The 16951-nt window shown below is 37.2% G+C and overlaps 2 protein-coding genes across 7 annotated transcripts in view; both read left to right on the plus strand.

The window, feature by feature from the left end:
* The first annotated feature begins 4904 nt into the window (after positions 1–4904).
* On the plus strand, positions 4905–6444 carry LOC126741091 (integrator complex subunit 12-like). Of its 4 annotated transcripts, none has more exons than XM_050447408.1 (6): positions 4905–5033; positions 5277–5585; positions 5634–5835; positions 5895–6002; positions 6057–6134; positions 6195–6444. In XM_050447408.1, exons 2-6 carry the CDS (start codon positions 5354–5356, stop codon positions 6271–6273), a joined length of 699 nt encoding a protein of 232 aa, XP_050303365.1. In that variant the 5' UTR covers positions 4905–5033; positions 5277–5353; the 3' UTR covers positions 6274–6444. The 4 variants fall into 4 exon arrangements, with proteins under 4 accessions (XP_050303365.1, XP_050303367.1, XP_050303368.1 ...); XM_050447410.1 differs by lacking the exon at positions 4905–5033 and adding an exon at positions 5064–5227 and having other exon boundaries at positions 5301–5585; XM_050447411.1 differs by lacking the exon at positions 4905–5033 and adding an exon at positions 5064–5227 and having other exon boundaries at positions 5323–5585.
* Positions 6445–11321: 4877 nt separating this feature from the next.
* Positions 11322–16951, plus strand: part of LOC126741382 (muscarinic acetylcholine receptor M2) — a 37867-nt gene continuing 32237 nt past the window's right edge. For all 3 annotated transcript variants that reach the window (XM_050447774.1, XM_050447776.1, XM_050447775.1), the window contains exon 1: positions 11322–11504. The gene's annotated coding sequence lies outside the window, so the exon portion shown is untranslated. The remainder of the gene's footprint in view (positions 11505–16951) is intronic.

Below are 16951 nucleotides of genomic sequence, written 5' to 3' on the forward strand. Positions count from 1 at the left end.
AACAAAAGAGAAGTACCTCTGTTTTTTCAGGATTTATCTTTAAGTTATGTTCTCTTGAGTAATCATTGATGGATTTTAGATCGTCATTGAGAGATGCTTCAGCTTCTGCTGGTTTATTGGGGTCAAAATAATGCAAAACCTGTTTATCATCTCCATATGACTGTGAATCTGAATTTTTGATTACCTGGAAAATGTCAAAAATGTATATTAGAAACAAAAGTGGTCCAATTATAGATCCTTGTGGTACACCAGATATCACAGTCTCAGCAGAAGAAAACTTGTTACCAATTTGTACGCGCTGTTGTCTATCTGTCAGGTAGTACCTGAAAAAGGAGACAGAGCATTCGTCAAAGCCCAGATATTTTAGTTTAGCACATAGTAAATCATGGTCTATCAGATCAAAAGCTTTAGAGTAGTCCAGGGAGACTAGGACAACCGCAATATTTTTGTCTAATGCCCTTATTATGTTGTCAGTTAAGTTCAGAAGAGCAGTAGTAGTACTATGTCCACACCTAAAGCCTGACTGATGAACTGGGAGCAAATTATTAAGATTTAGGTAATTTAATACTTGTGTGTGAACAACAGGCAATGTATGTAGGCAACAGGCTTATGGGACGAAGTTCATTCACAGCAGTTACTTTTCTGGTCTTAGGAACAGGAAGAATTATGGACTTTTTCCAGTCCTCTGGAAAATACCCGGCTTCTAGGCAAGAATTAACAATATGTGTCAAATGAGGTAGGATAGCAGGAAGGCTAAGCTTTATCATAAAAAGTGTCAAATTGTCATGACCAGAAGCATTGGACTTAATGGAATAAATATTTTTTTTCACTGAACTGGAATCTATCATATTAAATTGAAAGTGCAAGTTGTTCTTAAGTTTATTTGTGTTATAGAAATGTATTTTCTGGTCACATTTATTTGAATTTTTAAATACACTCAAAAAGTAGTCATTTGCACTATCAGGATTAACAGAGTCAAGTGGGAATTCACTATTAGAAGTTTTTGAGCTTACATTTACATTCATATTTTTAAGATTTTTCCAGAGTAACTTACTATTTTTTTGTTGTTCCAAAAAACTTAAATAGCCCTTTTTTTCCCTTCGAATAGAAGCAAGTGCAAAGTTTCGAGCCCGCTTATAAGCTTCAAAATCAGCTAATGACTTTGATTTTTTATATTTTAAGTTAGCCTTATCACGTTCCTTTAATATGGCCTCTAGAGCTGGTGTAAGCCAAGGTGCTGGGGGTTTATTAACGCGGACGGTCTTTATTGGTACATGTTTGTCAAATAATTTTATTAGGTTCTGTGTCAGAAATTGTACTTTGTCATCTATATTTAGAAAATAATATATGTTATCCCAGGGTATTTGTAAAAGCTCTGTATTAAAAAGGTTTTCATTAAAATGTTTGTAACTGCGGAATGATATTATTTTCTGGACTCTTTTAAGATTTGGTAAGCGTATATTACAAAATGCCAACTTATGGTCACTTATCCCGATAGCAGAGATGGTGCCAACATCCATAATAGCATCTGCATCACTAAAAAATATAGGATCTAGTAATGTTGATACTCTATCAGTGACCCTTGTAGCCTCATCAATGGTCTGAGTGAAACCAAAAACATCAAATATGTCGGATATTGGATTATTGCTGTTAAAAAAATTAATATTTAAATCCCCTAGAACCGTTACATAGTCGGAGGTTGATATTATTTCTGGTAGAATATTGTCGAGTGCATTTGCACAAGCCCCAATATTATTCATAGTACGATATATGACCCCAGCAGTAATAGAGACCCTGTTTATATTAATTTTTAGCCACATATTTTCAAAACCATCTATATCTGTACCTATATTAAGGTTAAGAATCTCAGCCTTTAAGTGAGATTTAACAAAAAATTTATATTTCATATAAATTTGATTATAAAGTTTGCAATCTATTAACATTTCATCGCTTTTAAGGAGACGTGGCCTCTCTTCCTCGTCTTGGCACCCCTGCACCTCTTGGTGCTCAGTTGTCTCTTCTTCGGTCTGCACGCGCTCTTCGACCTCTTCTTGCTCCGCACCGAGACTTTGCTACTTTTGGCACTTTTGCTAGACAACTTGCGCAACTTCGACATGTTCCTTCGGGCACGTACTCGCTGCACGATCGTAGATGGGGCGACGGTCGCCGCCTGCGTGTTCAACTGGGCCATCTTGGACTTTTGCTCGTCCACGTCCTTTTTCAATTGGTCATTTTGCAGCGAGAGGATGTTGTATTTGCTCTCCAAGTGTTCGATTTTCGTGTTTATCTCGCAAAACGAGGTGTCCGCCTTACGTTTTACCTCTTTTAGGAGCCGAATGATCTTGCAACAGTCGGTCATCGTGGCTGGAGAGGGATTTTGAGACTTCTACTGGCATTGGTTTAGGTACTAATCAATAGATGATTTAATTTGGCTTTAGACAAAAATATTTGACTGACGTCAGGTAAACATTGACAATCGACTGGTGGTATGATTGCTTTAGGTTTGTCCATTATTCAGCAGGTATGGACAAGGTGCTTCTAATGGACCTTTGGCACCGAATTCAGATTCTCTCTCTCACTTAGGCACGTTGTTGCAATTCAGTGTTGCAATTCAAATGATGCTATCTTTAGCTTTCTAGAGCACTTGTACAACCGACTGAATGTTGGTGAAGTTGCAGCAGCGGTATTTTGTGACTTGTCCAAGGCATTTGACTGCGTGAGTCACAGAGTGCTGCTGATGAAACTGAAGCTCTATGGTTTCCGAGGAACTGCCCTTGAGTGGTTTCGTTCCTACTTATCAAATTGTGTCCAGGCTGTCAAATTTAATGGCGGTATCTCTAAGGAACTTAAAATAAATGTGGGTGTTCCGCAAGGATCAGTACTTGGTCCTTTACTTTTTCTCATTTATGTGAACGATCTGCTACAACTGCAGGTAACTAGCAAATTTACATTGTTTGCCGATGATACCACCATCCTCTGGCACGACTCTGATGTTTCTCAAATGGAGGCCAATATACGTGCAGATTTGTTAAAAATAGAAGACTGGTGTGATGCAAATTTTTGACCTTAATTGTTTCCAAAACAAATATCCTTAATTTTAAATGTAATACAAATGATATATGTTTGAATAGTGAAGCCATCACCATGCCACCATTCAGTAAGTTTTTGGGTCTTTCCATAGACAAGTTCCTTAAATTTGAAGACCATATTGTGAATGTATGTAGAAAAGTCTCATCTGGCTGCTACGCCCTAAGGGTTATTGCCACCAGTCTTAATTTCTCCATCGCCAGATCTGCATACTTCGCGATTATCGAGTGGCACCTTCGATATGGAATTTGCTTTTAGGGTTCATGTTCAAATTCACTTTTTAGTTCAGTGTTTGTACTCCAGAAAAGGGCCATTAGATATCTATGTGGGGCCAAGCCTCGTGACTCATGTCGCCCGCTTTTTGTAAGTCATAATATTTTAACCCTGTGTTGTATCTTTATTTTGGAAACAGTTAGTTTTTAGAAAATATAAACAGGAACTCCACTTAGGAAGCCACTATAATACGCGACAAAATTATTTGTTGAGGCTACCCATTCCTCATTTTGAACTTGTCCGTAGCTCTATCATATACGGAGGTGGAAAGCTGTTTAATAAACTTCCACTAGAAATAAGACAACTTAAGACTGAAAAAGCCTATACGTACAAATACGACAATATTTCTTGCTAGTAAAGCGTACTATAATTTAGCATTTCAGTATTTTTCAAAGTTTTATATAATTTTAAATTAGTTTCTCGTTTTTATTCCTTTAATGTACAATCTATTGGCTTTATCTATAACTTCTATGTTTATATTGACAATAAAGCATTTTGAGTTTGAGTAAGAACAAAAAGTTATTTATGCTCTCGGTCTAATTATGGTCCTTTGATCTCGTTTAAGTTGTTATTTGGAAATATAAATGACAATTTTTCCGATCGCATAAATAAATAAATAATTAGTTTAGTGGAAAAATGATCGGGCCGTTTATGAGAATGACCATCATTAATTGACTTTTTTGCCGCATAAATTTGCAAAATTATCGGGAAGCGTTTACTTATTGACTAATGCTTAATTTGTTATTAGATCGGTCGTAAAAATGTCACCATTTATGGACAATAACAATATTAATCAGCTGACGTATTGAGTACTTTTTCGCCATATGGGCCATCTGTCGGTAAGCTACGAATCACTTGTCATTCACAACCCTGGATTGGACTCTCTAGGGTTGCAAAGCAAGACACAGTAATAACCAATAAAAATAATTTAAATCTTAGATAAATGCAACGATTTCAAATGGTTTATGGAATGTCTGAGCTGTCCCTGCCTCAAGTATGTCTCGCTTCTCGAAAAGTAGGTCTGTTTACACGTTACATAACTTTCTCTTTTTCAGAATAATTCATCGCGCTTTAAAAGATATTTATATATATAAGACAGAAATAACGCGAAACGCTCCGATTCAGTTGATTCGACAAGGTCGACTTTAAAGTTCTTTCACTTTTGACACTGAATCTTACTTGCCTAATCGCCCACATGTGGCAACAATTATTATTTCAGGATTACGGAGATATTTTCTGTTTTTTTTTTTTTGGTTGGCAACCGTGCATTAGACATCTTCATATATATTAATTGTCAAACGTCAGTTGTCAAATTATGTTCCAATGGGGCAGTTTACCATAGATACTTTGTCTTTTGCCATTTCTTTAAGTAAGTCTATGGAATATTTACTAACTACGCCGTCCCATTAACAGGAAATCAATAAACACATTAAAAAAGTACTACGTCAGTACGATTATTTATTTATTGATGAATTAATTATTCCTGTGAAATGTTAAGAAAAAAAACTGTGAATCCATGAATTAATTTTGTTTTTTCATCTCTATTATCGTTCAACGCGTTATTTAAATATTAATTTAATTTGTTTCTGTTTTTTTTAAATAGTATTTAATAGATGCAAGATCTGAAGTTCGCGTTCCATATTTCTACTCAAAACATGCTTATAAAGTCAAAGGTAAACCCTCTAATGTCAATTGTCAACAAATTTTGTTGGTTATGTTAATGTTTGTTTATTATTGATTATTTGAGCTAACGTTTTAAGTTGAAATATTGAATTTTCTGTAAACATTAACAGCAAAGCACTCCGTTCAACTAATCAGCAATCTAAACTGTTTTTTATATTAAAAAATTAGTTTCCATTGTCTAAAGGTAAAAGTTAGGTTATGTCAGTATTACCTTTGTTATTACAACTTTCAAGGATCATTGAATATTGGACATAAAGCAACTGTTACAAAATCCTATAGTATTACAACATCTCTGGACAGTCTTAGAACAATGTCTGCCACTAATAACGACCTGGACGCCCATCTAATTAAATGCATTGGCCTGTTGCATGAAAGCAGGACCCTTAAAAAAGGCGACCCAGTGCCATTACAATACATCCTTGAAGAGGCGATTTTCCAAAAAACCGGCGTCGTTAAGGACTATACGGATTTCTTCCAGAGCCAGTTGCCTTCGAGGGAGTCTGAAGAACCAGTGGTTCCTGTCACTATTTATGATGATAAAAGTAAAATGAAAACTGGCAGTCATATCTCTTACTAATTTTTCTTTTTAGCAAATGACTCTGATAATGATTTGGAGCTTGACTTATTCAAAGATGATCTCAGCTGTGTCATTTGTAATAAAATGGACGTAGGGGCAAGGAATCGATTACTGGAATGCAGCGATTGTCATGCTCTCTATCACCAGGAGTGTCATAAGCCAGCTGTAATTGAAGAGGATGTTATGGACACTTGGACTTGTTCCAACTGTAAAAGGTGAATTTCAATCATTTCGGGGCCGTTTAAGGACTTTAATAACTAGTAAATTTTTGTAGCTCCAAGAAGTTGAAAAGCTCAGAAAAGGACCATGGATCAACAAAAAGTGCCAAGTCAGACAGTCACAGGCACGGAAGCAGCTCATCATCTTCTCATAAATCCTCCAGGTGAGTTTTAGTGTTTTCAAATTAGAGGTTAAATTAATATTTTTTGCTTTTTAGTGATAAATACAAGTCTAGCACTAAAAGTTCTAGTGGTAGCTCAAAGTCGAGCACCTCTTCCCCAAGCCATTCTTCACGGTAAGGTTTTGCTATAAGTTATAACTGTCATTTTTTTAAAGTAAATTGTTTATTTTATAGGTCGGATGAAAAAAAATCAAAGAGCAGCAGGAGTTCCTCCTCAAAGCACCATTCGTCAGAGAAGCGTAAGCATGACTGACACGAACCTGATCAAAAAAAGATCAAATTGAAACTCAAGTTCTCGGACATTGATGTTGTTAAGGAAATCAATGTTGATGTTCCCAGTTTTACTAAGGATTATGATGAAGATTAATACAGTTTTTTAATAGTCATGGATAATATATAAGATAGAATAAAATGGTTTTTGTTTTATTTGATTATCCTTTAGCGGTTCTGAGGATATTTGTGAGATAAAGTCGGTTTTGACACAAACATTTTCATACTTCAAAATCTACTGATTTGAACCTAAAGCAAAATTGAAAAGATATTTTTAATAATTAAAATGCATTTTATTACATTCTATCTGCAAAAGACTATACTCAAGATATTTGACTTTCTGTGGGGTCATATTGATTCAACGATCATTGAATTGTCATCTATTAAAAAACTTCTTATAATTCAGAATCTTCTGGACAAAAAGGCTTGAGACCAAAACAATCATGGTAGAGAAATTCTTAATTAATAAAACAATTTTTATTTCATTTAATTTATTTCAGTAATTTTGGAGATATTTGACTTTTTCTGAGGTTATGACGAGTTACTATCTCTCACAAAAAATTTCTATAACTCAAAAATCTTCTGCATGAAATTACATGGGACCAACATAACAATTATAGAACAATTCTTCACCAATAAAACAGATTTCATTTAATTGTAATCTATATTTTTCTGGATATTTGATGTTTCGTGTTATTTATATTTGTGTTCTATGTATGTGTAATAATAAATAAAATTAATGCAGAACTGACGTCACTACTACATATTATAATACAAGAAGCAGAGAACAGGAGCAGAAAACGTTATATCGGAGAGTTCAATTACGCGCTGACACAGCAAAGGAGGGCGATCGCTTCTAAATGAAAACCACGCGCTTTGTAGAGGCCCCCCTTTATTAACCCACAAACTGTTTACTTAAACAGTAATAGATATAAAGGGCCGCCCTTTCATCTCCCTAATTCTATTTTAACTTACCGCATCGAATAGATTTATTATTATTATTAGACTATTAAAATTTAAACTATATGCCGCTACAGTAAAGATTAGTTAGTTAAATTTGCCATATTCCATAGAGTAATTAAAAATATGTTTAATATTCATTTCTCTATGCCATATTCTTTTTAACAACCGTTATTTTGAAATTGGTCGCTGTCAAGTGTCATTGACAAGTATGACATTTGTCAAGCCAGATGACGTTTACTTCACGTATTTATTTCAAGGTGGAAAATTTTAATTTATTTGAATATTCCAGACAGCCCAAGTTTATTAAAATCCCTCCGATTCTCTAAGGCAATATGTTAAAAAGAAATAAACCCGTACAATATACAGCCAACGAAAGAAAAAGAAAAAAAAATGTTTTGACGACAGAGAGATGAGGAGCCAGCTACTCTTCGCATTTATTGTAAAAAAAAAAATAGGCCTCGGGCCGTGTGTCGTATAAACGAAACGGATTCCATTTGACGGCCCCATTATCCGATGGAAATCTTTCATCAGAAAAACGCGCAGATTTTCGGGGAAGAAAACGTGGAAAGCCCCTCGAGAGCCTGATTAAAAGCGACGTCGCTTCGGGGGCCCCCAAAAAGAATTTTATTCTATTCAATTTTATTTATGCCATGTGGCTGCTTTGATTTTTTTGTCAGTCATAGGCAGCCATGATGTGTAGGTTACCATGGCTATCTGGATGATACTGTTTGTAACATAAACGTCAACTTGCGTTACGTCACTATATTACATATACGGCAACCCTTTAAGGATAAAAAAGGAACTTATAAAACCCTTTCAGGACAATATATAGAGAAAAAAAAAACGTATTTCACCCAATCTGGCGACTGTTATATTGCGACTTGCGGAGCGGAATCCGGAATCGCTTTCAACTTTATCTATTGAAATTTCGTAGTGCAACCGAGGCAAAGTAGGGAAGCTTTTAGCATTTAGCGGTCGAGCTTTTATAGCCCTGAAAGGTACTTCGATGTATATTCGTAAAATCGCATTTAAGTCGTTCAATTTATTGATCTGGAAAAAATGTTTCTGGCCGAGGGGACGTATGTTTAAATTTCCCGCCATTATTATGCCAACGAGTGTTTCTTTTATGCCAAATTTAATTAATTTCATTTAATGAATGCATGTTTGCGCGTAGAACGACCGAAATATTCGCATAAGCGATACACTTAAGTTTTCCCTTAGATATAAAAACCTAAAGATAAACTCATAACCGTATCTTTTGTCTGAAATGTTTCCTGGGTTTGACACGAGGTCCGCAGCTCATCTCGGCCTTTTTGTCCTGCCTCTTTAAACATTAATGGACCCTTTTGGCCGTTTAAATGAAGTTTTCCATCTATTCATACCCTCTCAGTTCTCTTCGCTTGCCAGAGTCACTTTTTATAGACTTTCTCCGATCGCAAGCTTTAAACGGGGCTTCTCTCTATCTCTATTACTCTCATCCGGCATGCCGTTTAAGCAAAAAAAAAATTCTCTTCTTTTTTTATTTTATATTAACCTCGGATTTGCATACAAAATGAGGGAAACAGGTTGGGGACCACGTGAGATAACATCACTGTACTTGAAATTCAAATTTCGCGCTAAACGAATAATAGAAACTTATATACGCCAGACGTCATTTACCACGCTCTTAAAGGTATCCTCAAATGATAAATGATTATTTCACAATATAACAAATTCTCGTGTCTTTGTAACCGTCCCAACTCGGCAATTTCGAGTATTTATTTGGCTCATTTTGTGGTTTTATTCCGGGATCGATTAAGACGTTCCGGGTGACGGGAGGAAGGGGGCGGTGAAATAAATTCTGGACCCTTTTGATGCCATTTCGGTCAACGGCGTTACAATAAAAACCTCTTTGCCGGAAACACTTTTCAATTTTTTATCTTTTATCGTATATATCGAGGGGCCTCTTTGAGGCAATCGGGCCTCCTATTCGAACCGGTGCCGACCAACCGTATATTGAAAAGGTTTACGCTATATTTGTTTCTTTATTATTATTCTTGTTTTTCTTATTTCGAGGTTATAAAGGGCCTTGTGGCACGTTAAAATAACCGTAAAACTATAGTTATTTTATTGGTGTATTAATAAACGTTCGAATTTCGCGCCACAACTATTATGTTATGGCGGTTGGATTTTACTGAAAGAAAATCTTCCCAACTTTACTAATTAAATTAATAAAGGTACTAATGCGTTTTTGAGGTTTTTCATATGAAGAAAAATAAGATAAAAGGTAAACGAGTGTTTTACCATTAAAAAAAAATTGAATTCTGCCGTTTATCGAACTATTTACAGCTTCCATTGATCGCGTCGCCTTGGCAACGAGGGCATTACTAATTACATCATGGCGGCCATATTGGATTTTGTTAATTAAAATTCTGTCGAATATTATGTCTAAAAAAAATGACATAAATCCACCTTAAAATGGATAAGTTACTATAGGCTATACCTGACATTTCAATCTTTCAAATTTGCCATATATAACATGTGATTTTTTGTAAGATGCTTTAAAAAATCATTTTAAATCTGACGTCTATCGTAAATTAATTTCCATCAGCCTAGGAACAGTTGCCATAGCAACCATGGTAATAACAACACGGAATCCTTAATGGTGACGTCACAGTAAGCAAGCGCCTACTTGATGTAAAATACCCAATTTAATAACGTTATTCCCATTAAAGCATTTTCAATACATGACAATCATAATGTACAACGAACGGCCGTTTCAATTTCCTCATTTAACAGAGAACTTTATCAAAATATTCGGGTGCATTTTAAACAGAAAAAAATTAATGCATCACCGCCGCCGCCGCGTTATAATTAATTTTCATTTAATACAATTATTATTATATACAACATTATCAATAATAAACCAAATGCGTGTCTGATCGAAATAACATGATTAATGACGGATACGTCGCCGTATTTACATTTAATATCGTGTTTGGGTAGAACGCGGCGTATAACAACCCGAAACGCCACTAGCAGGAAATTAAATTTATCATTATTGTGTGAGAATTTAATCTAGTAGGGGAAAAATGCGCTTTTATGGCTGGCCCATAGGTAATGCGATAGAGGTATAAAACGGGTAGCCAGCGTTCAAATCTCCAGGGTGGTCAAGTATCTGAAAAAGGTTAAAACTACCTTCAAAAACCTCGAAAATGTTTATTAATGCATCATGTTTCCAGACATTCGTCAAAGACATTTAAAAAAAATCTTTCCAAGAGTCTGGACCAAAAAACGATGTTTTTTCGGTTTCTGAAAGTCTGAAAAATGACAACAAAAGCCTGAAAACCGGAATAATTTCCAATTTATTATATTAAATACTTTCTCCCTTTTGGGTCCAAAATAGATCAGTAATGATCCACTAATCACACACGAAACTGAGATTTAAAAAAAATTTACCCTTTTCTAAAATTATTATAAAATATAGCAAAAAAAATGCAGACTAGTTCGGATGTACCGCTACTATGACGCTCCATCATATATTTCCATCTTCGTTTCGCACATGGCAAAAAAGGAACGGCGAGGTAGCCTACGGAGAGTGGACGCGTCCTAACTGCTCTCGAATAAATTTTGATAATTATTAAGAGGTTTCTTAAATTTATTGTAATTTTTCAAAAAAAATTGTTCGTATTCATGGCAACTGCTTCATACTTATTAAATATATATATGTGTATAAGGATTAATTAATGTTAAAAAATTCTTAATTTTAATTTAAACAAGGTTTCTAATTAAATTAAAAAAAAGTACCTTAAAGTGCCTAATTTTACGGAGAAACATTTTTAAATCGTAAAAAAAATCCAATGAGGTCAGATTAACAGTTTCTAAGATATAGCCGCGATCCATGCTTAGTGAAATACCTTGTATAACGGAACAATATCCATGGTAAAGGGAGAACTGGACGATGATGTCCATTATTATCCATTTGGGTGGTATGGGGGGCGCAAGCGTTAAATCCGTCGCACGCTTCGAGATATTCAAAATCGGGACGGTGGAAAGTGGAAAGCGCTCCCGATTTCCCGCACCCGCTCACTTGTTGTCTGTCGGGTCGCGTTCAACAGTCCAAGTAGCCCTCGGAAAAACCGCGAACAACAATAGCGCGGAATTTTTCAAAAAATTGACATTTAAAATCAAAATGGCCGACAGGAGGCACCCGGTTTGCTTAGGCGACGTCTTCGAACCACTTCTTCGACGACCCACCGAAATCGGAAAAACGTAAGTGAAATGTAGGAGCCGTCACAGAAGTAGATTATTTTTTGTTTGTTATTATATTAGTTATTAATTAGTTGTTAAATTAGATAAATCACATGACATATTACAGGCGTTTGGTTACGAAATGGCGGAGAAAAGTGAAGTTATGTCAACTAATCAAGGAGGCTCAAATAAATCTCATATAACCTCACTATTTTCGTCCGCCATTTTGTAACTCAAAGCAAAGTTTATAAAATGCACTTAATTGTCACTTCAAGATAATCCAAGTCGTTTTGATTTGAATATTTTTTTTTTGACAAAATTTTGACACAATTCTCGGCACCATTTTGAAGCCGAATACTTCTAAAATTAAGAAAAGTGTCATTAGTGTCATAACTGTTATAAGAGACAGTTTGTTTCATTTCAATGATATTTTGTTTTACGTTCCCGATACATTTTTCAAGTGCAATGAGCTATCAAGTGACGTATTGAAGAGATTAAAGTTGTCTAACTTAAACCAACCACCCAGTAGGAATAAATGACGAATATTACATGAGGCAGAAGAGGTTTTCCCTTATATCTTCTGAATTTTTGGGCTTTCGGGAATACTTATAACAAAGCATAACTTAACAGAATGCCTTAAATAAAGAGACGGTCGGGGAGCGGCGCGCAAAGAGGGAACGATAAGGAAAACAAACAGTTTCCCTTCATTTTTCTTAAAATTTATTTCGTCGTCGTTGTTCACTTAAAAGCCAGACGTTTGTTTGCTTTCCCACTTGTCCGAATTAATCATTTTTATTGTTGCATAATTTTCACTTCAAAGCGAGGATACGGTTTTGACGTTAAGTTATCATCGTTTGGGACAATTGAATGCCTTGACAAGACGTTTTTTGTTTGTCTCTAATAGGTTTGGGGATATTGCACTTTTGGTTAGGCCAAGTAGACTCAAGGTCAAGCAGAAATTTGTTACCGTAACACCGGAATAATTAGGTAAATTTAATCACTAAAATCAATCAAGTTGTTGACATTATCTGGTAAGGCTCTTATCAGAGGACGCAGCAGAAAGCTGGTTTTTCAATGCGCATGTTATACTTTTAGTTGAATTGACTTGAATTGAATTGACGAAACAGTGGGCTGCCAAGGCAGTTGTGCATATAGGTCTCCTGATAGACCCGTTTTGCCCCACTGGGGGTCACCAGAGCCCAACGGCCTTAGAGAAACCGATAAGGCTCTTAAGGCTCTCTGGTCTGAAGGACTTAAAGTCGCTCGGTACACTGAAAGTGTTACCCAATTATTTGAACCTGGCGTGCTGGCACTACATGGTCAACGGTTTCATTCTCCTCACAGCACCATCGGCATTCCGGGTTGTCCGCAATACCGATAGTATGGAGATGGCTTCTTAAGTGACAGTGACCGGTTAAAAGACCTGTCACTAGACGAATTTCGCGTCTTTTTAGGCGTAGTAGATTTTTGGTGATACAGGCAGAGGGCCCACCTATGTGCGCTTTGGCCTGTCTCATACCAGGGGATTCAGTCCATCTTCGGTGGGTCCACTTGTTCAGCAGACCCTTCATTGACGCGACCGCAACGCATTTGGCGATACCAACTATGGGTTCCCCATCGGCACATTCGCGTATCCCAGTCTGACAGGAGAGTCCGCTTCCTCATTACCTGCATGGCCTGCGTGGCCAGGTATCCAGACGAGCTGGACCCTGCATCCAACCTGTACCAGTTTTTTCAGGACTTTTATGCACTCTAATACAAGCTTGGAGGCATGGGTTAATGGCAGCTCTGCTGTCCGAGCATATTGATACGACTGTATTACGGTGTCCGCAGCTTAGGATTTTCTGTCCGCATTTTAATGCAGCGAATACTTCGGCCTGGAAGACAGTGGCGTGCTCCCCCAGCGATTATGCCCTACTGGTATGTGGGATCCCACCAATAAACCCTGATCCAGCTCTGTTATTCATTCTGGAACCATCTGTGTACCAGATGGTCCCCCTATTTAGTAATGCAGGTCTGTTGGAATGCTGCCACTCCTCTCTGCCTGCAATGTGTGTCATTAATCCCTCGCAGTCCACAGTCACTGGAGCCATGCAGTCACTGCCCATCAGAAGGAGAGGACATTAGATTTGTTCTCACTGCAAATTTCTTACAAGTTTGAAACTGTTTCCAAACCATTCTTGATGCGCATGCGTAAAATATTACAACTTCTGATCGATTTGAAACCGTCTGTGCGAACATCAAATACGGGTTGAGTGGAAAAGAAAAATAACCTCACTTTTTTATCCCAGTGGGAAATGGGAAAATAAATAAAACACAAACAAAACAAAAATTATACTACAACCTTGAAATAGCTGTATATTATTAATAGAGTTTAAGATTGTGTGATTATTTGCTACTTCAAGACTTACTCTAAAATGCTCTAGAAATTCTATTCTATTAAATTGGGTGACAGTTTCATGAAAATAGTTTTGACTTTTGGGCTTTATCCGTTCTTCAATTAAATCTTCTTTAAAAGTTTGTGTCGGAATCAACATAATTCTGATCAGATTCTTCCGACGATTCAAAAGCACTTGTTTTCTTAATGTTTATGTTTACACTAATCCAAAAATATAAAATACAATTTTCAAAACGAATATCAAGGACTATACAAAACGACAAAATAGAAACAACAATTTAGAGGTTATGTTCATAAGATCGGCGTTGACTGGCTACACGAACTCTCTGACACTTTGCTTGAAATAAATCCGAAAACAAGTCTGACTATCAGATGACGATCAGAAATTTGTGTAAGAACATCAAACTTTTGATTTGAAACCGATCAGAAGTTCCTGTGCGAACGCATTTTACTCTATTGCGCATGTGGATTTGTCGAAAACTTGTTTCTTACTGCTGTGAGAACAAACCTATTCCTGTATGGCCCGTGACCAAATTTTTGCGTGACCGGTCTCGCCAGCACGTAGTTCGCCGAGGACGTATAGCCTGTACGCAGTTCTCATTGCCTCGAATTGTACAACGAGGTCCAGAGGCGGAAGACTCAGCAGAGTCTCAAGCGCTCGTCCGCATGGAACCCGTTATGCTGAGACATGCAAGACGTTGAACTCTGTCGAGTTGAGCACGAATGTTCGCTTTTCCGTACATGGCCACCAAACGATAGCCCCGTATGTGAGAAGAGGTCTCACAATGTGCGAGTAGATCCAGGGGAGGATCTTAGGAGACAGACCCCAGGTATTGCCGAGAGCCCGCCTGCAGGCCCATAGCGCGCAGGTGGCCTTCTTTATTCTGGTGTCTGCATGATCGTGTCAGGAAAGTTTGGGATCCAACTTGATTTCCAGAAATCGAACTGTCCTGGAGTAATGCAGCTGCACGCCACCTAGAGATATAACATACTTCTAGTTCTTCAACCTATTACAGTATCCTCTACTAAATAGTGTTTACTAAAAGTGAGCAGGTCTTTCTCTTTTCTGTCCCCCTCGTCTCCAGTTTGTACCAGACTTGAAGCTGATTTACTTTGGATCACTGTCTTCTTTATTCTTGTTTCACTTAGGTTGATTACTCACGAGATTCTTAGTATCGGGTCGTATCTATCTGGCCTCGGTACCAACGTGAATGGGAATAAACCACCTTCTAGGAATAAGAAGTGGTGTATGAATGGTGATGCTGACTTGTCAGCTACTGTCATTAACTAGATATAAAATTGCAATTGCAAAGCAGTGTGGCAACACTGGCTGGTTGAACATCGTTTCGAACAATAGATAATCGCATGCCGAGATCTCGTCGGGCTACGCCATTGTTACTGGGGGGAGGCCTTATTCAGATCTACGCGCGTATAATGCCGCATTATTCCCGCTTATTTGTTTTGTCTCGCTTTTATGTTCATCTCACCTATACGACGGCTGGAATAGAATAAGAAGCCAAGGATGGAATTTCGAATGATGCGGATTTGTTGTTAATATTATATTGTTTACATGCATGTCGTTCTCATCGAGAACAGGTGGGTGTAGCACAATTTCAAAATGCGCGTAGTTGATGAATGATCATTACCAGTGCGAACACGTCACTGGTTAAATTTTTGGGTTCTTACTACATTTAATTTTGCAGCTATGTTCTGAGTTGCCTTGAATAAATATTTTTCTTATAGAGAGAGTTTAGTGTACTTACACTATAGACATTTTGGAGTGACTGTTCCCTTACTACGAGGGTTGTCTTTTAAGTTTTGCATATGCAGCTGGAATAAAACAAAAAATAACTTTTAACGACTTTATTGTTTTTCAAAGTATTCTCCACGAAATTTAATGCACTTTTGCATGCGCTCAAACCAGTTGTCAAAGCTGTTATTCCACTCGTTTGTGGGTACTGTCAAAATTGCATTTTTAAAGGCGTTAACTGCTTCCTCAGGCGTCTGAAACCTCTGACCACGCAGTTCATTCTTGATTTTTGGAAAAGTATAGAAATCGTTGGGACTTAGGTCGGGACTGTACGGAGGATGATCCAATAATTCGACGTTTTGATAAGTTAAAAATTCAATAGTTTTCCGGGCTGTGTGCGAACTTGCATTGTCTTGGTGGAGGATGATTCGTCGTTGTGGGTTCGCTTTTCGAAGCTCAGCGATGACTTTCGGCAAACAAATGGTAATGTACCAATCGGCAGTAACAGTTCGTTGATTCTCCAGAGGAATTGTTGCAACATGACCTGCTTTTGAGACAAATGTTGCAACCATCTTTTTGGATACACTTCGAGAACGAATGACTTTTGTTGGCTTTTTTTCATCTTGAAATACCCATACAGACGACTGACGTTTATTTTCAGGTTCATATGAGTAAATCTATGATTCATCACCACTGACAATGCTGTACACATTTTTAGAGTTTCCTGCCTCAAAGCGGTCTAGAGTTGTTTGACACCACATCACCCTAGCTTCTTTCTGTTCTTCAGTTAACAGATACGGTATCCAGCGGGAAACTAATTTTCTTACCCGTAATTCTTCATGCAAAATTTTTTGAATTGAGGTCTTTGAAATCGCCAATGAAGCCTCAATCTCACGATATGTCACATGTCGATCTTCCGTGATAAGCATACGCACAGCATCGATGTTTTCTTGAGTGACAGCCGTTTTTGGTGCACCTGACCTTGGATCGTCGCTAAGACTAACCCGTCCACGCTTGAATTCTGCATACCAACGAGAAACTGTCGACTGATGTGGTGCTTCATTACCGAAAACAGAAATCAACTCAGCACAGCATTCTTGTTGAGATAATTGCCTTCGAAAATTGTAAAAAATGATGGCCCGAAAATGTTCTCTGTTTAATTCCATGGTATGCGCAATTTGCTACCTTTAAAAATTCACTGTAGCTGTAAAACTATATGTATCGCACTGACGTTTTGAATTTAAGAAAAGTAAAGTTTGAGGTTAAGTTTGACTAATGACATTTGATTAGTGACGCCCTCTATGTTTCTATATGCAAAAC

The sequence above is a fragment of the Anthonomus grandis genome, chromosome 10 (genome assembly GCF_022605725.1).
Source record: "Anthonomus grandis grandis chromosome 10, icAntGran1.3, whole genome shotgun sequence".
NCBI lineage: Eukaryota > Metazoa > Arthropoda > Insecta > Coleoptera > Curculionidae > Anthonomus > Anthonomus grandis.

Bases quoted from the DNA above. Each gene is read 5' to 3' on its own strand.
- LOC126741091 (XM_050447408.1), top strand. From the start codon at position 5,354: ATGTCTGCCACTAATAACGACCTGGACGCCCATCTAATTAAATGCATT. The intron at 5,836-5,894 runs GTGAATTTCAAT...AAATTTTTGTAG, and splicing joins ACTTGTTCCAACTGTAAAAG to CTCCAAGAAGTTGAAAAGCT. The intron at 6,003-6,056 runs GTGAGTTTTAGT...TTTGCTTTTTAG, and splicing joins TCTTCTCATAAATCCTCCAG to TGATAAATACAAGTCTAGCA.